The sequence below is a fragment of the Synchiropus splendidus genome, chromosome 14 (assembly GCF_027744825.2).
Source record: "Synchiropus splendidus isolate RoL2022-P1 chromosome 14, RoL_Sspl_1.0, whole genome shotgun sequence".
NCBI lineage: Eukaryota > Metazoa > Chordata > Actinopteri > Syngnathiformes > Callionymidae > Synchiropus > Synchiropus splendidus.
The window spans coordinates 7,080,765-7,104,245 of record NC_071347.1 but is presented as its reverse complement, the minus strand read 5'-3'; the positions used below and the strand labels follow the sequence as shown (position 1 = coordinate 7,104,245).

The window sequence follows — 23,481 nt, the reverse complement described above, 5'->3', positions numbered from 1 at the left end:
GCTATCATGGCATAATGCAATGATATCTTCACATTCATACTATAAATAGTGATAGCTGACTTTGTTATCTGGACATCACAGTTCTGCCGCTCTGTTTTGGTGAAGGGTGGTGGTAGTAGGGGGGTTGGAGGGATGTAACTAAGATATCTTTGTTTATGTTTCTACCCATTTGCACACCAAAAATGGGCGACATCCTTATTTTTGCAGCCCGAAAGGCGGCAACTCTCACTACAAGTGATGAGTTGGAGTGGTTAGCTTGTGGCTAGCAGTTTCTCAGAGGACTTTCTGTGAATGTTAATGTAATACTTGTCAACAATAACAATGAAGACATAGTCTGCCAGACGAGAGCGAACAGTGGCAAAAGCAGCACCTTCCTTAAATCACTTCATCTCCATCTTGATCAAAATAAATCTGTATTGACATTGAGGTGTTATAAATGATGTTTTGTCTCATGGTTTATTTATCATTCTTAATGTATAGAAGGAGATATGTTTGTAACATCCCAAAAACAATGTGGTGATGACCAGAAATGACCAGCTAGTGATGTCATGAGGGAGAGATTCCATAGCAAAACAGGATAATCCTGGTGTTACTACAGCATTTACAGCATTATTCCACCATGTTTGTAGTCCGAATTAGATCTACGCGTCTCATGACACGCCCATACTATATTTGTTAGCTTAAATATAACTTGAGAAATTCATATAATATGCAAGTTGTTCTTGAACTTTCTCATACTTGTTAGAAGAAATGTAGAAATAAAGATTTGTGAGGGAAGACCGCAGACAAACTCGGTGAAAGTGCAGCCATAACGCTGTGTTCACAGGACGGGAATGTAAGGAGAAAAGTTAAACTCAATCCAGAGCAAGGCAGTATAAACACTCGCCGTCGAACACGTCTGTGTGCTTGAACAGTCAAAGTACAAACACGGATCTTTGCTCATAATTAAAACCCTCAGTTGTTAAATTTGAACGTCAAACTGAGGCTTTTTGATTTCACCCAAGTTGCTAAATTGGTATTTCCACTGAGAAGATGGATCCGCTGCTGTTTACGAATCAGAATTGGTCAAACAAACACAAACTCCAGTGCTGAGTGAAACACAACACGAGTCCCAACACGGCCCAGCAGGAGGAGAGAGAGAGACCTGAATATGCACGGGTGAGTGTGTCAACATTAGCATGGAAGTCAACATTAGTTTTTCTCTCCCAAACCTCGGGTAAGAATTTGATGCGACACACACTAAGCACAAAGAGAGATTGGAAGAAAACTGTACCTTTTAAAAGTGAAATTGACATTCAGCAGGTGCTTACTATCTTTCTAATGAAGCGCACACTTATTTAAAATAGTATATACGTTGCTCAGAGTCATTAAATTGGATGCCATGAAGTTTGGGGAGTTTGTTTTTGTCCTGAATTCAGGCTGCAGGAGATGAAAATGTGGTCACTCGCGTATGAAATTGCATATTTTGTGTTAATAAAGCTCCTTTAATGCAGGTGGGTGCATCTTTTTGGTCTGTCAGTGTGTGTGTGTGTGTGTGTGTGTGTGTGTTCAGAGCAGGGAGCTTTGATCAGAGCACTGACCATTTTAAAATATTAATATGCAGAATTTACCCACATTATCTCAACCATCACTTTTTCCACCGCCTACTTTGTTTTATCTGTTCTACATGAATGCAAAATAATAATCCCCAATCCAGATGAAAGGACTCTGCTCCTCTTTTAAAAAAATCAATTTAAGAGGATTGTGGCTGCTTTAGACTGAAAGTAATTGTGCAAAAAGAAGGACATTAAAGCCCCATTTCTCCTTTTTAAGGACTTGTATGATATCTGTGAACTCTGTCTTGTGATAAGTCGTCCAGTGGAACTTAAGTAGCAGTGATGCTGGCAGATATGTGAAACAGACGATTCCCCCGTGCTTGTAATGAGTTCTATCATCTGCTGCTTCTCATTCAGCGCTGCCTTTTGTGCTTCCTTTGCTCCCTATTTTCACCAGCGTTTAGAAGGTGAGGAAAGAATCGTGCGCAAAATAAAGTCTCATCCATATTTAAGTAATACGAAGTGACTGTTCAAGTTACAGATATTTTTTTTAGAATATGACAAAACACTCCGATCATCTTCCTTGTTGAGTTTATGCGTGTGTGAGAGCGAATTATGGCCAGAACTTATGACTTATGACATGGTAAGTTCATGTGGAGTTAAGGAAATAGTGAAATAAATATTTCGTCCTCACTCTCACTCAATATACATATTTTTTTGTTTCAGGTACTCCTGTTAGTCCTACCACGACTTTGACGTGACCTTTTCTGAAACAGTTCTATCTTCCCCAGACTGTGACCAAGTCTGAGTTTATTTTAGCAGTTTAACTTGGATTTGTTTGCTTCATTCATTTCCCATCTTCTGCAAACAATTCCACTCGTGAAAATTCAAAATTCTAACACATATACATAGGATGAGCGTCCATGCATGTACCTACCCCAATTCATGAGTGCATCATCTGTTCATTCATCCATGAATCCATCCATTCTTCCGTCCATCTGTCTGCCCATCCGTCCATCCATCCATCAGTTTATGCATCCCTCATTCATCCATCTATCTATCCATCGATCCACCCATGAATCCATCCATCTGTGTGACCGTTGGTCCATCCATTCATCCAGCTATCATCCATAAATCTGTCCAACCATCCGTCAGTCCATGAATGCATCATCACTCCATTCATCCATGCATCCATCATCTATAAATCTGTCCATCCATCACAATCCATGAATGCATCCATCATCTGTGAACCTCCATTTCTCTGTCTGTCGATTGATTCATCTCCCCATGAATCAATCTGTCTGCTCGTCTGTCCATCCATCTATCATCTATGCATCCATCCATCCACCCATGAATCCATCCAGTTGTCCACCTGTTGGTCCATCCAGCCATCCATCCAGACATGGTTGCCTAGGCAACAACTGCAGTAAAGCGCCCCAGACTCCCCTCTCTCCAGAGACAGGTCAGACAGACAAGACCACTGGAATAAGATGATGCTGTATGTAGACTGAAGTGCAACTCTTTGCTTTTTTGACTCAGCTCTTTCTTCACTGAAACATTATGCAGAATTGTCAGGGTGAAATAGAAATGTGTTTCACCAACAATAAAACTCCTACAGAACAAATAGCTGTGTGGTACAGCAGAAACACAATGCACATTTGTCAACTTTTCATGGTCAGTGTTCAGCAGACACAGACAGGAGGCTGAGTTTGAAGTGGCATCGATGAAGATGCTCAGGTTTTCATGGACCAGTGGCATGAACGAAGATCAGATGGGGAAGATGCTATTGTAAATGTTTCCCACATCTTAGATTAAATCCTCTTTTGCTCATAGTATGTTGTTTTTCACGATCCAGTACAGTAATTAAGTGGGTGAGTTAACTAGTTCAGTCAAGTAGATCCCATCTTCAGACCTACTGTCCACTAAGAAGTGAAGTGACCGTTCATGGCTGTAAGTAATACTGAAAAGAAACCTGTTTGTTATTCCAGTGAACAATCTCATTACAGTAAAATAAATGTGAAGCCTGAAAGAGGACGTGATGAATCTTACTTTGTACTTCTCCTCCCAGCCTCCACTGACCCGCTCCACCATCCTATTTCATTTAAATGTAAATTACACTTCCTGTATTTCTGTGTTTTAAAATATTTCGTGGCGAGTGCTCTTCAGACTTCAGATGTCATGAGCATGAGTCTGAAACTTGCTACTAATAAATATGATGATATTTGAATGTTGAATAGTTTACATGAAGAAGGACATTTTACAGCACCTTAGAATGCCTCACTTTTTTGCCTCAAAGATTCCACACTGGTCTGTAATATCTCCTATCAGGAGCCTTCTGGGAGTGTAGAGCTGCTAGATGCCACACGTTGCAGCAAAACAGCACCAAACATTCAGTAAGTGACAGCATATGTATTTGCAAAACACGTATGGACACGTGCCAGATGCTTCAGAAGTGAATGAGATGCAGACTACCTGTTGACCACCGGCCTCTCTCGTATCTGGATGGTGCTCAGCTCCTGGTTGTTTGTGCTTGGCAGGCTGAAGCTGCTCTTTTTCCTGTGGCGCCGCGAGCAGCAGGAGCTGAATCCATGCGGGGAGGAGGACAGTGATGAAGTACGTGAGCCTGACTTGTTCATCACAGAGATCTCCATGCAGTTGGCCTGGAACGTCTGCTCATCCACAAACTCGTGATTCTGGTGAGGAAAAGAGTTTGAGCTTTAATGCTCACCATGAATCATCCGATTACGCCGGGGCTTCGCTCGGCAGGGTGGTGAGTAAAGATGTTTCTCGGTGAAGGCTAAACAGACACTATCCACAACAAAATAGTTGAATAATTGGAGAATGAATCATCAAGGGAATAGAAATATATTGGGCCAGATGTCCATATTAAGAGCCATCTGTGAGCTCACACACTTCTGTGAGGAATGAGTAAGAGCTGAAGGTCGTGTGCGGATTTTGAGTCTCAGCCAGGAGGTGGCAGAGTTACACCACCATAGATATGGTGACCTGCTGCGACTCATCCTGCTCTGACCTGCACTGAAATCTCTTCAGAGATGGTTGATGTTAAGGCGCATTCAAACATCTAAACTGACCATATCCATGTCTTTCCAGTCAATTCGTGTGTGACCAACATAATGTTTCAAACGAACCATCTGCGTTTGTTTGTTCTCAACAAGCTATGGAGAACTAAAAAAAAAAAAAAAAAAAAAAATCCAAATAACTGAGCAGGAATCTGACCTCATCAAGCAAACCATAAGGTTTTCGTCTCTCTGTCTCTCTTTTGGATTTGACAAAGAATCCAATTGTAAAAGATAAAAGCACACTCATTATTTAATCTGTCTGCTTCACTTGACCCAGACAGAATGTATTGACTTCTCTTTGTGTTCATAATGACGAAAGCTCAACTCAACAAATCCCATCTAGGAGCTTTCACAAAGTAGAATAGTGATGTTTCATGACCGACACCACAACTTACATAATTCCTGCTCAGGAATTCTTTTGGAATTCATAACTTGTAAAAAGTGATCATACGCCTTTCAAAATATATGTCAAGTTGAATAAATTTTTTTGTTTTGTTGTTGCTGATGATGTTTATTGTGATATTTAAATAAGTATATCTACCTAAAACTGTGGCGTTAAACTGCTGCATTCAAAGTGAAAGAGAAATTGTGAAGAGAAATACAAACTGTATCACATATTTAATGGAAAAAATACCAGCCACGATCTTTTAGCCAATAGCGAACGTGAAAACTTGTTTGAAGAGCAGTGTGGTCGCAGAAATGAAAACAATAACAATAATCTGCTTTCTGTGTTTGCATCCACACAGTTCACACACACATGTTTTTATTCAAAATAGTTTGTTGTTTGATCCCAAAACCATTAAACAAACTCACTTTCAATGCCACATTCCTTCCTCCACTCCTCCGGACGCATGTCATTGAGCCATTAAGGTGAAGATTCAAGGACAGCCTCTTTAGTTATTGTAAAAATCATGCCACAGGCAAAGCCTCTTGCAACTGTAAATTATAGATATCACCAGCTCAAATAAGCTTGTTTTGTTTAGAGGGAATAAAGTCCCAGGCTCACGTTATGTTTAGCATGAGTTCGCAAACTGACTTGACATCTCCTGTCCCATTTGGAGCTATTTTTAACAGCACATTAAACAGATGCAGCAGTTTGTTTGCAAAAAAAAAAGCCAGCTGAGACCAGCTGATCACCCAGAATGCAACAGTTCGTATGTGCACGCATATCTAAGCGTGAAGCACTGACTGAAACACTGCAAAGCACTGTGTGTATTGTTATCTTAGAATGTGAGAACAAACAAATGGCAGTGCGTATAGAATAAACACTGAAACAGTGGACAGCTACGGCTGAGTGAGTGATGCAATTCTACAAAGATGGCAGAGCATCCTGAGTATTCTGTGAGCAGAATGATAACAGATGATGCCGGCGAGTGTTTCCTGCTGATAAATGCTTGATGTGGTTGGAGGGGTTTTTACCGTGGTCTTCTCCAGGCAGTGCAGCAGGTGATGATGCTGGCTCTCAAAAGGAGGGGAGGGGGGCTTCCCCACCAGGGCTTGTCCTGCCTCCTTGGAGGCCTTGGATTGGAAAAAAAAAAAAAAAAGTAAAAGAGAAACAGAGTGTAATTGAGAAGGTTCCGGTTCAGTCGTTTGAGAAAAATAGTCGCAGGCAACAGCGAGTTCGGTGATGTAGTGGAAAGAACACAAAGCAAAGAAGGCTTGAAAATGCTGATCTGTAGCACGGCAGCCAAGCTACTGACAACCTGGTCGAACGGGCATGACTTAGAGATGCAGAGCGAGACTACAACAGCGTGTTCCCAAGATCGGATTTTTTTTCTTATTCTTTTTCTTTTTTTTTTTTGTCAGACAAATCGGAACCAGAACAACAGCAGTGGCACACCTCGACACAGATCAAACACCAAACACGGCACAGAAACCACAACAGCACCACACACGTTGATGAAGCCCTGGGATGGAAGGTGTGTCATGTTAGTCTGCGCTACAGCCCGGATGCTCTAGAAGTAACACAAACAGCAGATTGAAGACAGAGTTTAGAGGAGATGCAGACTGAGCAGGCGGCCTCCGCAGGCGACCTACTGTCCAGGACACCCCAAGACGCCCTCCGTCCCCTCCAAACCCTGTTGGACAGACATGCAGAGCTTGTTGGTCATGAGTCAGTGTGAGTGTGATGGTTGAGCTCCACCAGAAGGCCAGCACGTCGGCTTGGCCCACCTGCTGTGTGGACAGAGAAAGAGACTGTTGAGGAAGCATGTCAATGTCGTGATGTACGAGAGACACCAAGCGCTGGAATGACAGCAAACCCCTGTGTTTCAGCATGAGGAGCCCCCCTCCCGTTTTAGTGTGGTGATATGGCCCCCCCCGCCCCCGAGCAGAGCGGCATGCAAGCATTTAGCGAGGCCCCGGTCAGTCAGCCCCCGAGCCGCCGCTTGGCCCCGTTACCTCCTCCAGTGAGTCGATCAGGAGCCCATTTTGTTTGTAGCGCATATAGGCATTAGTGCCTCGAATCTTCGCAGCACGGATTCTAGCAAGCCGAGTTTTCTGTTTGAACAAACAGACCTCTGTTTTAGCCTCTGACGATTTCTCTGACACACTAATTGGCTCACTCTCCCTCTGGTAGCCCCCAGTAGAAGGAGAAGAACCGCGTCCATTAGCAAACACTTGTAGGGAGGAAATTCACATATTTCATTTGTAAAGTGAAGACAATGCGTTTTTTTTTTTTGTTTTTTTTTTCATCTCCCACTGCAAAATACTGAAGCCGGCAGTAGATACAAACACAAACAGTTGAAGGATCTGAGAGATAAAGGACTGTTTTCTGTTGAATTTGGACAGAACAAAAGGAACTGGACGAGAGTCAGACGGAAGGTGAGTGTCAGTACCCTCTGGGCTCGTCGTTTTTCCGCCCGCTGGCTTTGGTGGTAGATGCGACTGAAGTTTGATACTATGACAGGGACAGGAAGGGCGATGACCAGCACCCCGCTCAGAGAGCATATGGACCCAAACACCTTCCCAACGATCGTCTTTGGCACCATGTCACCGTACCTGCGGCACAGAAAAACAAAGCCCCGTGAGTGAAACGAATGAAAGGATCGCAATTGTCTTCAGTTGTTGTTTGTTTCATGATATTTTTAATGCTCCTAAAATAGTTCCGTGTCCTTGAATTCCTCCACGGCTTGAAAGGAGAAGTCACTGACATGAAGTGGGTGAGCAATAAATAGGACTTTTGTGAAGTCTCTTTTCCCTGGCCTACTTTCTGCACGCCGCCGTGATGTTCCACTTTTAAAACCTTGTTTCATATATAATTACTCACCTGCTGGCTTCGGCTAATTCTTTTCACGTGGTGACCGCGTGTCCCCTGTGACCTCTATTTGTTGAAAGGCTTTTGAAAGATACAGCGAGTCTTGTCTCATTGAGGGAAAGTGAAAGTGGATGGCCGCAGCGTGACACCAAACCCTGGAGAGATCTTTGAAGCGTGTGGGTTTCTGGACCAGATGGAAGTGTAACAGATCATAACTTTAACATGAACGGAAAAGTGGTGACAGGGAAGTTGTTGCGACCTAAAATATCCTCCTTCACCACACAGCTAACAGGTTTATCTTCAGGAAGCACAAAAAAGCTTTCTCAAACAACTTGTTGGACCCCAAACTGTCCAAAATATTCATACTCCGAAAATTATTGGATAGAAACTTGTCATGTTGTCGACTTGCAACCAATCCTAAGAAATTGCAGCCAACTCTCCCACTGCCAATTTAAAAGGCAACAAAAATAAGATCCCATTACTCCGGAAGCTTTGAAAATAAACACATATTTGAGTTACTTAATTCACAATCATATGCAAGAGTAAAGGTGATTCAGTCTTGTAATTATTTATTTTATTCCACTGGTTATTTAGCAAGCAGCACAGTGGAGCAATAGTTCACGCTGTCGCCTCTCGACAAGAACATTCAGGGTTCGAATCGATTCAAAGTTGGCAAGCTCTCCCTGTACCTGCTTGAGTTTCCTCCCGCAGCTCAAAGACTCACTGGGTTAGTTGGACTCTCTAAAATTGCCCCTCAGTGTGGGTGTGTGTGTGAATGGTGTGTGTCCTGCTATGGACTGGCGACCTGTCCAGGGTCCAATGACCGCTGGGATAGGCTCCAGCACTCCCCGTAACCCAGAACAGGACTAAACAGTGGTTCACTGAAGATCTATGTAAGGTGTGCCATTTTTTAATACCCTCTCTATCGAAAATGGTATCAAGTAGTTATCGATCGGCTATCGATATTAAGTTTTAAACTTTTGTACTGCGAGAACTAGTGAGATGAGGGTAGATGAGGTATCATGAAACAGTATCGCAGGGTTGATGAAACAGTGTCTTAACTTTCAGAGACCACTAGATGGCGCTCTTGGTTTAGAAATGATGTGCGGTGTCATTGAATTCGTTTAAAAGCAGACAGTGCCACCTGGTGGCCTGTGAAAATCCGAACACTGTGTCATTAACCGTGCAATACTGTTTCATGATACCTCATCTACCCGGCCTGGGGCCAAATCCAGCCAGAGGGAGTGTTTTCATAATTATCACAAGAATGTTGTGAGTCATGACCCATGAGACGACAGCGTTCCAGCTTTGTCATTCGCCAGACTGTCTTCTATCAAGCAGAGATCATAGTTTTTAATAATTCATCATAAATCTCCCAAAACCTGAAAAATTGATGCGGAAGGAAGGAAATATGACGGAAGGTGTAGGGAAAGATGCAGGAAGTTGTGTGAACGTATAAGCGGCTAGGAATAAATTGGACCGGTGAATAAACATCAAACGCTGCTTTGGTGGAGTCAAATGTAAGGGTTATCGCGACTTGAAAAGGCATAATATATGTTGCTTTTTAGTTCTCTAAACCGTGCAGAGTTGTTGAGAATTATTCATGACTGTTTTGTTGGCGCTTTTACTGTGTCTCTGTATTTCCTGGTTTGTTCTTCCGTTGTTTCTTTTGACAGGTAAGCGTCCTGATTCCCGTCTGTGATGTCAGATCATCCTACACTGGTGAAGTTGACTCCTCTCGATCGCCCGGTGATTCATTGGTACATTTCTCTTGTGCTTGATCATTTCTTCATTTTCCACCATGAGCATGTTGTTGAACCTCCACATGCTTTGTATTACTCATCACTTGTTCTCTGTTTCTGGCTGTTCGTGTTGAGTTTCAGCAACTTTTTCTACAACTGTCACCCTTACTTCTCTTTCCATTACTCATACTGAGGATGGAGAACTCTTCCAAAATGGAAGACTAGTTGGCTTAAAATGTATCAAGCAGAGCTTTGTATTGTAATCTCATTGAAGAAAGAAACTTCATCTAAGAATGCTGGCTGTATTGTACTTGTAAAATACATTTTTGTTTTGTTTTTCTGTGGTCACCTGTTTTGCATCAGAAACTGGAGCCAGAGTTAGGTGGATTTAGATTTTATTGTCATGTCGGCACTACAGATTTTCCGACTCAGGAACGGCATCGGCTGCCAATCCTGCTATTTGTGGAACATCGGAATAGTATCGGATTTAGGCCAACACATCCTCACCCCCATTGTGTCATATATTGCCGTTGGGAAACTTTCCTTTTGTGTCCTATAGTGACGACAAAGGCAACCATGTTGATTCATTGGCAGCACAACACGAAAACAAAAAGATGGAGGTTGGGGTATGATTCAGTGAAGAGGGCATTTCTAACCCACCCCACCGTCACGGCTGAAATGCTAAAAGGAAGTATGTTTTTCACTCTCCCCGCCTCATGATCCGTAACCCGGCAACATGTTTTTGTTTTTTGTTTTTTTTTCCTCTGGTGCGCCCTCGCACTCGTAACTTGCTCAAGAATGGAATGGAAACATAGGATAAGAGCGTAACTGGACTTTGTTTGGCTTTTATGTAGTTAGTTTTTCTACCACTTCTGCCAATATCACCAAATAACAACGCCATCGCTTATGTCACAATAATTACCCGTAATTCTGTCTTTCATGAAGGAGAAACCGTGCACCAGCTCATCTTTTTCAAAAAAGAACTAATACCGTTTTTGAGGGTAAAACACAGGCTCTCACAAGAATACATGACTTTAATTTGTTTCTATTTTTGTATCGTATTTTTCACTAAACCATATGTAGGAAAAGTAATGGATTGTACTGGTTTGTATTGGTGGGACTAGTCACCAGGGGCAGAAAACTCTGGATAAGAACATCCATAGTCCACACACTGTCAGATTGATTTATTTTCTCCTCAGAATACATTTCACAAAATATTAAAAACAAAAAAAAAAAGTCGTCAGCATTGATCTAGTGCTGGTTTTTGTTTACACCTGTCGGAGTGATTTGCTGTAAAACAAAGCAAAACTCGATGTAGTGCTTTTTGAATCATTGTGAAGCTGTCAGATCGCACAGAATCACCTCCGTTAAAAAAGATGCATGTGCTTCCTTTCTATCTGGTGGTCGCACCTGTCTGAGGAAGCAGTGACGCTACACTCAAACTGTCCTTCATGAACCTTCGCTCCACGTTCGCCGGCCCCTCCGGCGTGGCTACGAGCAGCGCTAACAAACGCTGAGGCTTGCTGTTACCACAATGGACTTCAGAGAGGTGATTATCAGTCAACGTAATGACACAATTAGCCAGAAAGCTTCTCCGCTTCTCTGAGGCCATTGATAGCACCGAAGGCAAACTAACAAATAATGCACGCCGGCCGTGATCATGCAGAGCCCTCTGAAGACGCATTAGGCCACAGGCACAATTCTCCTCCAAATAAGAAGGATCTTAATAGCATGTCTTTCTGATGTCTTCACTTCACTGCAGCGCTGGCAGCGTGAACAAAAACTCAATTCACATCCTGGCTGGCAAACGTGCTGTTCTTTTTCGCACGTCTCTGCAGAGAACTGGCTGAACAGAATGGATTTGTAAACTATCATAACATCGCATGATGTGTTGCATCTTAACTAAGTGCACTGGAAAATGTTCCCTGTGTATATCAATTATTGTTTTTAATAGGCCCCAGTCCTACTCATTATGGGAGAAGAATAACAATTTGACATTATACGATTTGATTTAAAAAAATAAAAAAATCTAATCTATCCCTTCTCAGAGGAAAGGTCAGTGAGGAGACAGATAAAGTTACGAAGCCCAGAAAAGTGGAATAAAAAAGTATCAATGATATAAACTTGTCCTACAGCAAATGGATTCTTGTGCCTGTCAGATTTGTCGATTTATTTTCAGTAATGTCGCTCTGGATGACGTCCCGTGTCTGTTAAACAGCACGTCATTAAAACGAATATTTCAGCAAGCATATTACAACCATTTTGGTGTTCAAACTGAAGCACTTGCACTGTGGTTCTGTCCATAGAACCGGGCCACAGACAATAGATGATAGGCTGACATTTGTTTTATAATGTCACCGACAATTTTCACATGTTAAATTGCTCACGCATCTCAGTAAATTCTAGCACATTTTGTTTCACCTTGCAGGTATTTATTAGGTTTGGCAAATGTTGTTTTCAGTTGAAGGGTTTTAAATCTCTTTTTTGTTTCCAAGTCTGTCTTTCTGAACATACTGTACAGCAGTTCATTGACATTACCCTTTCGGTTACACTACCCAGTTTGCACACAAATGTCTGTTCCAGCCTTCGATCTTAAACCAAAAATTCTGAACTGAGCCGGATGTTGACTGTTTCCCTGCTACTAGAGAATCTTCAAAGGATCTGTGAATCACGCAGCAAAGTCAGTGGATTGACAATGATAAGTTTGCTTCTGTTCTGAGTAAAAGGTAAATTTAGGGATTTAACCAAACTGTTGCTGTCTAGATGAGTAACGGCTCATTCAACAATGGCACCATACTGAAGGAAGAATGAGGGCAGAATGTGGCATTTTCAGTGGTTACACTTGGGATAGTATCTGGGATGATCCCACCAGGGTTGCCACAGCTTGTCTTGTCCATCTGACCTGCTTTCGTCCATCTTTTTTCAAGTCCTCCATCATTAGATCCATGAGCCTTATTGGTTTTATTCCTCTTCCTCTTTTGCATAGTGCTTCCAGTTGTAACATTCTTCATCCAAAATGCCCACACTCCCTCCTCTGCACATGTACAAACCATTTATCAACACGCTTTACTACATGAACTGTCCCTCTGATGTACTTTTTCCAATCTCGTCCTTCCGAGTCACTCCCCCTAAGCTTCTTGTTCTAGTGTCAGAGCCACTGTCTCTGACCCATGCATCATGGCAGGTTCAGGTTTCCCTTCTGTTCCGTCCTCTTCACTCAGGCTGCCACTTGTCTCTCACAGATCACAGTGAAGTCGTCTCCTCCCGTTCTACCTTCCCTGTACTCTCCTCTACACCTTTTAATGGCTGTCCATCACAGCGATGACAGTATTCTTTCTCTGTTGAGCTGAACAACTTGACATCATGAATGAGGTTCTGACTACATGACTGACGGTGTTGGCTCAGTCTATCCACAGCCAGACCACCACTGAGTTCGCCACAGACCATCTCTGAGTTAACACAACGCCATCAAGTCAAGCAAAAGCAGGACCCACTTATCCTCGCTCATTTAAGTCAGCACTGAAAAGTACACTTTCCTAAAACCATCCAAAACTTTCCATCACCAGATTGTATTTGGCTTTGCATGTGACGTTCATGTTTGTTGACAAATCAAAGCTTTATGGTGATGCAGTCTTCCAAGATGCAACCCATTGCATCAGGCAACACATCCGGAAGTGTCAAATAGTGACTGTTGCAAGAGCACTTTCAATCCTTTGACGCCAGCCAGCCTTCTGCGTGGCATGTCGAAGCGTAGGTGTTTCAGAGGAGTAAAAAGTTTCCCTTTCCCTGCTGTGTTGCGAGGGAATTTTGATGGAGATTGTGACGCACATGGGAGGGCCTCTCATGTGGCCCTTTGCTTTATTGACGCTAAAGCACAAGATCGTTTGATGGTCTTATATATACGTCGTCATCCAGCTGTATCCTAACCACAACCGAGCTTCCCAGGGTTGCAGTCAGGCTTTTAGCTAGGAGGGCGTCTGGGCGTCTGCAAAACACGAAAAAATGGGTGCCCGATTCTCGACCAGATTATGCTGGTATATGGCGGCATCTGGCGGCCAAGCTACAGTCGAGAATCAGGTGTCCATTTTTTCATGTTTTGCAGACGCCCAGACGCCCTCCCAGCGAAAAGCCTGGTTGCATTATATGCTGCAGCTAGTGGAATATGTGCCTTAGTTGAAAGCCTACTGTGTCAACATGCAACACAAGCTTCTGCATTACTCGGATGCAAAAGTCCCAGTCTCCATTAGTTGCATACGCCATTCAGTCATGCTTTGCCTTCCGCAACATGATGCCACGCATGGAAATGGAAGATGGACCTGGTCAGGATTTAGCTATTCAATTATTCATGTCTCTTCGCATACATAGCGCCTATTTATGTGTTTCACTCCTGGCACCTACTTGAGTGAAACACCCAGCCACATAAGGTGCTATATATTCCAAGTGACATCTGTGACCAATCATAAGAGCTCATGCCCCTCATCTACCGGCTCTTCCTAACCCCAACCACTTCATGCGGAAATAAAACAGACCAGTCAATGAGCAATGCAGAAGGCAGATTCGGATCTGTAGGTGTTCTCAGACCTGTTTTGAAATCTTGCAACATTCGTTGTCCTGCAGTTCTCTGCTTGAGAGTTTGGCTAAATAACACCATTGATGTCAGACATTCAGTTAATAGTCCTCTTTTCTTGTTCCTCCACCTTTGCTTGCTCTGTCCTTTCATGCTAAAAGGTGAAGCTATAGTCATTGTCTGCCGCACAGCCGAACAGGCACATAGTTATTTCAACTTTTGCCGCTGCCAAAATTGCCGACGGTTTCAGCAGAGCGTTGGCCAGCACCGCATCACCGAACGAGACAAGGAGAGTGCAGCTGGAAGAGACAAATGATCAAGACCCAAACGCGCAAATGACCTGAGAAGACCATTACCTCGGGAGTAAGATGAATGCAGGTAGGAAAAGGACATCAGCATTGCTCAGTGCCTGTGACAGCTGCACGTCTCTCAAGTGAGGCGAGGAAATGTGAATGTATCGCTACACGGGAGGTTGACTATTTCATAAATGAACTTGTCTAATGCCAGCAGCCGTCGGCTTGAGTCATTAGCTTCAGGTTCCCATCACTTCGGGCTCAATGGCTCGGGCATTTACACGGGCCGGACTCTGATATGTACAAGTGGACGGTTTAATATCCCGCCCGATGAGAGCTCATGTACTACAGTTTGTTTTGCCTTGAGTGATTTCACACAGACACCATTAGTTTTTCGGTTCACCGCGGGTCACATGGCCAGGTGTCAATTACAGACGTGCGGTTTAAAGCCTATTATATAACTCTTAATCCATCCTGTATATGAATGCGTATAAAGATGAGTGTTGGTTTATTGCAGCATGCCAAAATGCTGCTGGATATAAAAATGAGAGTGCAAGTCAACTGTGGAAACCAATGTATTACAGTCCTCTCAGCGAGCATTGTCAGGATGCAGGTGAAAAAAAAAAAAAAAAAAAAAAACGCGCTGGGGAGAGAAGCACTAACAGTGATGGATTGTTCATAAGGGGAAAGCTGCGATACACAAAGCTCTGCCGGCTGGATGATGGCAGAGGAAGGAATTAACAGCAGCCAGAGATTAAAGTAATGTTCCTGCTTTGTTCTTGTTGTCGGCAAGTGCCAGGTACCCTCGTTTGCTAGCACCGAGCCGACATGAGCGAGACACAAAGATGGATGACCAGATCCTTATCCTCGCTCTCCGAAGAAGGAAGTGGTGTGTCGAAATGACGGAGTATCAATTCCCCGGTTGCAGCCGCCTGGAACCATGCTGAGGCAAAAGTTGCACCAAATCCAACACGATCTGTTGGTCTGCGCGACGGTGAGGTGACAGCAATGCAGATGAAGCCAGGGGAGATAAAAACTCTGCACCTTCCCCGGAAAACGGAGAGAAAACACAAAATTGCAGCCTCACAGGCGAGACACCAGCATGCTGATCTATCCAAGACTACATGCCAGAAATTTCTTCTTGGTGGGTTCAAGTTGACAATTTAGGGCTTACAAAAAAAAAAAAAAAAGATAAAATATAGTAATAACAAATGTCACATTTTTGGATATTTATGAATAATATAGTTTCAGATACTAAAGCAGTTTTTCTTACCTTTTGTTGCATTGCAAAATAAATAAATAAATTACAAATACGACATTAACCACCCCTGTGTCAGAGCTCTCTCCCTCTTTTTATTATTGAAAAAAACAACCCTAATATACAATATAATTCTGGCATTAAAAAAGTCCTCACTGCTGTGCGGAGGTTGCCCACTCTGTGTCTTAAGCAAGCAAGTTTTGGGATGCAAATGCCACCTGCTTTACCAAGGAGATCATTGCTATAGCAATATTTCAAATGCAAAAACAAGTGCTACTGTAAAAAATATAGGGAGATTATAAAGATCGAACATGAGTACCTCTTGTCAGAGATTTGCACTCTATTGCATGCTTATCGAGTTTTATTTTATCTGGTATTTATATATCAATTTTTTTGTGCATGTATTTTTTCGAGTGTAATTTTTGCTTTCATTTTATCATTTTTTTAAACCTTTGACTTGGGGCCCGAGATGAAAAATAATTTCCTCTTAAGGGTGTAATAAAAAATGTATGATCATACGCTCTTGTATCAAGACACGTCAGCTCAATTCCAGCCTGGAATGAGTCAAAACAGACAGCTATATTTCAGAGTATGTCATTGTCAACGTTAATTTACACTCAAAGAAGACGCTCACTTGAACAGCTTTATAGTTTTTCCTCCTCGAGTAGACTTTGTAAAACCTAATTTACACTCTTATTTACGACTGTGCTGTAAGTCACGGAAAACTCACACTTGAGTAACAGAAGCTACATTCACGATGATTGTAAAAACACTTGAGCGTCAGTGGAACGATGCGCTGATGCAAACAGCAGCTGCTGCAAATATAAAACAGATGAATCTCAGAGCTTTAAGACTAAAAATATGATAACATACGTCTGTCTCAGTTTATCATGCAGCACAGATGAGGGTCTATTTGAGATGCTCATGCGTTTTTTTATTTTTTTTTTAAAGGCACTTTATTGTGTAAATGTTTGGATGTGTGCAGAGTCGTCGCTGAGAGTCGGATAACTGGATTTAAGGGACTGGCCGCAGATTTCACTCATACATTATGGATCAAACACGGTCCTGGTATCGGCCTGTTTTTATGTTGACCTTCACAGCATGACTACATTCCATCAGGAGGTGCTCTCAGACAGCTTTCTGCACATGACCTCATCGGCTCACGGACAGGTTTGACTGCAGCCACCGTCACGTGAGCAGCGCCGCGGACCTTTAATTTAACATCTAGTCAAAGCAATACACCTGCGCTAAGAAAGCAATCTTGTTCCTTGATTGTCCTCCAGAACTCTGTGTCTGAGCTCTGGCCGCCCTCCGCTTAGCGGGAGGAAGACGGAGAGAAACAGGAGATCTGGACCACGTTATTATTCGATTATGCCGAGGACCGCCTTGTTCCCAAATCAAGCATAATTCAATGAAATGGTCTCATTTCTGCAGTGACCTTGCGGCGTACGTCAGAAACACCATCACAGCCTCGCAACCCAAACAAACCCTGTGAAGTCAGAGATGTTTTAATGGACTTCTGTCCCGGTGCCGGTTGACACAGTTGCCAAATGGCTTAGTGGGGCTGACAATTGGGATCTAGGGAGGATTGTGGCAAAGCTTTCGACCGGGAGGGTTCTTGTCAACAGTGAGGAAATCCAATCACCCGGATCTTCTGGCTCCTGCTTCCTGAGTTGCTCTCCCAAACTAAACTTTGAACAAATGGGGAGAGAACTCGTGACCCGATGGGTCGGTGACATTCACTGCCAGTGATGTGAAGCGAAATCCGCCGCTGAAGATAGCAGAGCCGCTGGACTGTACGGCGGCGTACGATTAGATCAGTCACGGCGACGCCATTAAATCTCCATTCCATCAAACGCCACTTTGATCTGCTTTGAAATTTCAGTGAGAAGCGGCGGAATGAAACAAATTTGATTAATACATTAAGCATTTAAAGTCGTCAGCTGATGAAGATCAGGACGAATTAAGCGTGCCAGCAATTACTGAAGGACCCTGCAACGTGATGATGGGAATCTCTAATTCATTTCACCTTTTTCAGTCCTGAGATTGGGTTTAATTTTGAGTGCCACCACTATCTCTTCCTTATCATCTGCGAGAAAATGGAAAACAAGCCGAGAGAAAATAAGCTTTTAATGATCTGTTGTTGAGAGGCCACCAACCCTGCAGCACTGAGCAAAACCGTTCTGGCCTCACTGGCTTATAAACTCAATACAAATAGTTCAGTGATTCACCCCCACGTGTAGGTTTGAGTCATCATCAATGTGTGCTCCAAATATTAGCTTAGTCAACATAAAATATGCAATTGTCGTGCAAAAGGTTTTTTTTTTCTTCAACTTAGGATCTGGATTCCACACCAAAGTTGGTTGTAGAGACTTTCTGGAGTGGTGGCTGATATGACATGTTTATTTCAATAGAAGGATTCACATTATTGCAGAGGTGGTCAAAAGGTGCTCTCTAAATGCTGCCATTTGCCAGCGTTTATTGTCCTTTGAGCAAAACTGCAAAGTCCATGTTTTTCATCATTCACTAGTTTTTATGCTCTAGACAGAAACGCTTTTTTAGCTGTCTATTTCCCTTTGTTCTATTCAGTTCTTCTACTCGATAAATGCTCATTTTAACAGTATTTTTGTCCCTGCAAATAGCAAAATTGAAAGACTTTTTTCAGAAAAATCCATTGAAATGAATTTGAAATGAAGTCCACTGAAATGTCACATTGTTTTAGCCATTATTGCAGAGGTGGAACTGCAACCTTATCGTGGTGGGGGAGTTTGTGTACCTTGAATGATCCTAGGAGCTATGTTGTCGGGGGCGTTATGCTCCTGGTAGGGTCTCCCATGGCAAACAGGTCCTAGGTGACGGGTCAGACTAAGAGCAGTTCAGAAGCCCCGATGACAAAACCAAAAACATCGAGGACCGTGACGTCGCCCGGCATGGCGCAGCCGGGGCCCCACCCTGGAGCCAGGCCTGGGGTTGGGGCTTGAATGCGAGCGCCTGGTGGCCGGGCCTCTGCCCATGGGGCCCGGCCGGGCCAAGCCCGAACGAATGACATGGGCCGTCCCTCCTGCGGACCCACCACCCACAGAGGGAGTCATAGGGGTCGGGTGCAAAGAGAACTAGGTAGCAGTCGAGGCCGGGGGGCCCGACGACCTGGTTCGTGTGGACATTCTCTGGCTCTTGGGACATGGAATGTCACTTCGCTGGGGGGGAAAGAGCCTGAGCTTGTGCAGGAGGTTGAGAGGTACCGGCTAGATATAGTCGGGCTCTCCTCCACGCACAGCCTGGGCTCTGGAACCCAACTCCTTGAGAAAGGCTGGACCCTCTACTTTTCTGGAGTTGTCCGCGGGGAGAGGCGGCGGGCTGGCGTAGGCTTGCTCATAGCCCCGCAGCTCTGCAGCTTCGTGTTGGGGTTTACCCCGGTGAACGAGAGGGTCGCGTCCCTACGCCTACGGGTTGGGGACAGGTGTCTCACAGCGGTTGCGGCTTACGGGCCGAACAGCAGTGTAGACTACCCGGCTTTCTTGGAGTCACTGGGAGGGGTACTCGACAGTGCCCCAACCGGGGACTCCATTGTTCTACTGGGAGACTTCAACGCCCACGTGGGCAATGACAGCAAGACTTGGAGGGGCGTGATCGGGAAGAACGGCCTACCCGACCTGAACCTGAGCGGTGTTCTATTACTGGACTTCTGTGCCACCCACAGTTTGTCCATAACGAACACCATGTTTGAGCACAAGGGTGTCCATAAGTGCTCTTGGCACCAGGACACCCTTGGCCGGAGGTCTATGATAGACTTTGTGATCGTGTCATCTGACCTTCGGCCACGTGTCTCGGACACTCGGGTGAAGAGAGGGGCAGAGCTGTCAACCGATCACCACCTGGTGGCGAGTGCGATCCGCTGGCAGGGGAGGAAGCCGGTCAGACCGGGCAGGCCCAAACGTATTGTGAGGGTCTGCTGGGAACGCCTGGCGGAACCCACTGTCAGTGGGGTCTTTAACTCCCACCTTCGGGAGAGTTTCTCCCAGATCCCGAGGGAGGTAGGTGACATGGAGTCTGAGTGGTCCATGTTCTCCTCCTCCATTGTCAGTGCGGCTGCACGCAGTTGTGGTCGCAAGGTCTCCGGTGCCTGTCGCGGCGGCAATCCCCGAACCCGGTGGTGGACACCGAAAGTAAGGGATGCCGTCAGGCTGAAGAAGGAGTCCTATCGGGTCTTGATGGCCTGTGGGACTCCTGAGGCAGCTGACGTGTACCGGCAGGCCAGGCGTGCCGCTTCCCGTGCAGTCTTGGAGGCAAAAACTCGGGTCTGGGAGGAGTTCGGAGAGGCCATGGAGGAGGACTATTGGTCGGCCTCGAAGAAATTCTGGCAAACCGTCCGTCGCCTCAGAAGGGGGAAGCAGTGCCTCACCAGTGCTGTTTACAGTGAGGGTGGGAGACTGCTGACCTCGACTGGTGATGTTGTCGGGCGGTGGAAAGAATACTTCGAGGGTCTCCTCAATCCCGTTGTCACGTCTTCCACTCAGGAAGCGGGGACTGAGGACTCGGATGGCTCTCCCATCACCCGGGCCGAAGTCACCGAGGTTGTTCGTAAGCTCCTCGGTGGTAGGGCCCCGGGAGTGGATGAGATCCGTCCGGAGTATCTGAAATCCCTGGATGTTGTAGGGCTGTCGTGGCTGACACGTCTCTGCAACATCGCGTGGCAGTCGAGGACAGTGCCTCTGGATTGGCAGACCGGGGTGGTGGTCCCCCTGTTTAAGAAGGGGGACCGGAGGGTGTGTTCCAACTATAGGGGGATCACACTCCTCAGCCTCCCTGGAAAGGTCTATTCCAGGGTACTAGAGAGGAGACTTCGGCCAATAGTCGAACCTCAGATCCAGGAGGAACAGTGTGGTTTTCGTCCCGGTCGTGGAACACTGGACCAGCTCTATACCCTCCACCGGGTGCTCGAGGGTTCATGGGAGTTCGCCCAACCAGTCCACATGTGCTTTGTGGATTTGGAGAAGGCGTTCGACCGTGTCCCTCGCGATGTCCTGTGGGGGGTGCTCCGGGAATATGGGGTGCGGGACCCTCTGCTAGGGGCTGTCCGCTCCTTGTATGACCGGAGCAGGAGCATGGTTCGCATTGCCGGCAGGAAATCAGACCTGTTCCCGGTGCATGTTGGTCTCCGCCAGGGCTGCCCTTTGTCACCGGTTCTGTTCATCACTTTTATGGACAGAATTTCTAGGCGTAGCCAGGGGTCGGAGGGGATCCGGTTCGGGAACCACAGAATTTCATCTCTGCTATTTGCGGACGATGTTGTTCTGCTGGCCTCATCGGACCGGGACCTTCAGCATGCGCTGGGTCGGTTTGCAGCCGAGTGTGAAGCGGCCGGGATGAGGATCAGCACCTCCAAGTCTGAGGCCATGGTTCTCGACCGGAACACGGTGGTTTGCTCTCTCCAGGTTGGTGGAGAGTTCTTGCCTCAAGTGGCGGAGTTTAAGTATCTCGGGGTCTTGTTCTCGAGTGAGGGAAAAAGGGAGCGTGAGATTGATAGACGGGTTGGTGCAGCGGCAGCAGTGATGCGGTCGCTGTATCGGACCGTCGTGGTGAAGAGAGAGCTGAGTCACAAGACGAAGCTCTCGATTTACCGATCGATCTACGTTCCCACCCTCACCTATGGTCACGAGCTTTGGGTAGTGACCGAAAGGATGAGATCGCGGATACAAGCGGCTGAGATGAGTTTCCTCCGCAGGGTGGCTGGGCGCACCCTTAGAGATAGGGTGAGGAGTTCGGTCATCCGGGAGGAGCTCGGGGTGGAGCCGCTGCTCCTCCACATCGAGAGGAACCAGCTGAGGTGGCTCGGGCATCTGATCCGGATGCCCCCTGGACGCCTCCCTGGGGAGGTGTTCCGGGCATGTCCTACCGGGAGGAGACCCCGGGGAAGACCCAGGACTCGCTGGAGAGATTATGTCTCCGGTCTGGCCTGGGAACGCCTCGGGATCCCCCGGGAGGAGCTGGAGGAGGTTTGTGCGGACCGGGAAGTTTGGGCTTCCTTGCTCCGAATGCTGCCTCCGCGACCCGACCCCGGATAAGCGGCAGAAGAAGGTGAAGGTGAAGGTGAAGGTGTTTTAGCCATAGTTTCCAAGATATCAATTTCAAAAGATCATACAATATTTATGATATACAGTGGTACCTCAGTTCTTGACCACAATCCGCTCCAGAATACTCTTCGAGAAGCGATTTGTTTGAAATCTGAATCAATTTTTCCCATTACAATTCATGCGTTCCAAGCCTTAAAATAGTCTTTTGTAGGAGTGAATGTAGAGTGTCTGCTGCAGGTGCTCTGTTCCTCTATGTGTGTGGCCGCTGCATGTGGGAGGGGTTGCTGAGTGAGTGACGTCTCTCCAGAAGTGAAGAGGTGCCCGGTGCGTGTCCAGCTCTGAATGTGCGCTTCTGTGCAGTTTGGCTGTGACCAAGTCATAAACCAAGTAACTCTCTGTCCCAGACTCGCCTCATCCCTGTCCCAGCTCCAGCCCACAACAGGACATCAAACCCTGGAGCTCCAGCCTCGGAGGTGTGGAGAGCGAGCGCCTCCCCTGTGACACTCTACCACAGTCCAGTGTGGAGACAGGAAAGGTTTTACACCTCAATATGAAGAAGAAACAGTCAGTAAATGTAGCTAACGGGACACGTCTGCATACAGAGGCTGCGTTATACACAATAACAAAGCGCGTTGTTTGTCAGATGGTTGGTCCGCGCACATTGTGTTTTTTCCAGCTTTTTTTGTTCTGGATGTTCTGGAGTTCTGGATTTTCGTTCAAAATCCGAAGCAAAAAAAACTCTAAATTGTTGTCGAACTCCGATTTGTTCAAAGTCCGGGACGTTCGAAAAAGGTACCACTGTATATTGAGAATCATTCAATACAATGTCCAGTACATAAAATGCTTGAATATTAATACTTAAATCACATAATGTCATGACACAACGGCACTTTCCTATTTTCTAATGCTGGAGTAGCAATATTTAAAATGACTTTTCTTCTGTCCATCTGTTTTTTGGCTTAACGGCCCTTCTGTGTATAAGAATGTTATATGACCGGAGCAGAGATTGAATTAAATGTTTTGCACCATTGTTTACGTTTTAATCCCTGAAGTGAAGTCAAGAAAACATTTTACTAAAGTAACCAAAAAAATGTGTGTTTGGGAATGTTATGCGCACAGCAAATTAATAGGATATAGGTCATTACATTGTAAAACTGCTGAATTAGACAATTTCAAGCCACTGCTTGTTCCTGGATGAAAGGAAAACCGGTCGAAGCAGTGCAGCTTTGGCAATTAATTTGATCCTGCATATACCATTATATATAGCTGCTTCTTTGCGTTGAGAGGAGTCAGTTGAGGTGGTTCTCACATCTCATGAAGATGCATCCTGGATGCCTCCCTTTGGAGGTGTTTCAGGCACGGCCAGCTGGGAGGAGACCAAGGGGTCGACCCAGGACCAGGTGGAGGGATTATATCTCTTCACTGGCCCGGGAGGATCTCAGGATCCCCCAGTCGGTGCTGGTGGATGTTGCCCGGGAGATGGGTGTTTGGCAAGGCCTTCTGAAGCTGCTGTTCCCACGACAGATAAGCAGATGAGGATGGATGGATATACCTTAATACAAAAGAAAAATCCCCCTAACATTTACCTTATGCGCCTATCTTTGAATAAACCGTCAATCTATATGGGACGTTCTGTATTTGACTACACAATAATAATTTGTCAATTGAATTTGCAT

General features: G+C 45.3%; 1 protein-coding gene across 2 annotated transcripts in view; it reads right to left on the bottom strand.

Annotated features, from left to right (window-relative positions):
• Positions 1-23,481, bottom strand: part of LOC128770371 (potassium voltage-gated channel subfamily D member 2-like) — an 82,858-nt gene that overhangs the window by 8,171 nt on the left and 51,206 nt on the right. Inside the window, exons 3-6 of one of the 2 annotated variants that reach the window (XM_053884737.1) lie at positions 7,453-7,615; positions 7,016-7,114; positions 6,035-6,133; positions 4,008-4,228 (exon numbers count right to left, since the gene is read on the bottom strand). In XM_053884737.1, the coding sequence (XP_053740712.1) occupies positions 4,008-4,228; positions 6,035-6,133; positions 7,016-7,114; positions 7,453-7,615 (582 nt within the window). The remainder of the gene's footprint in view (positions 1-4,007; positions 4,229-6,034; positions 6,134-7,015; positions 7,115-7,452; positions 7,616-23,481) is intronic. The other variant, XM_053884738.1, reaches the window with a different exon arrangement.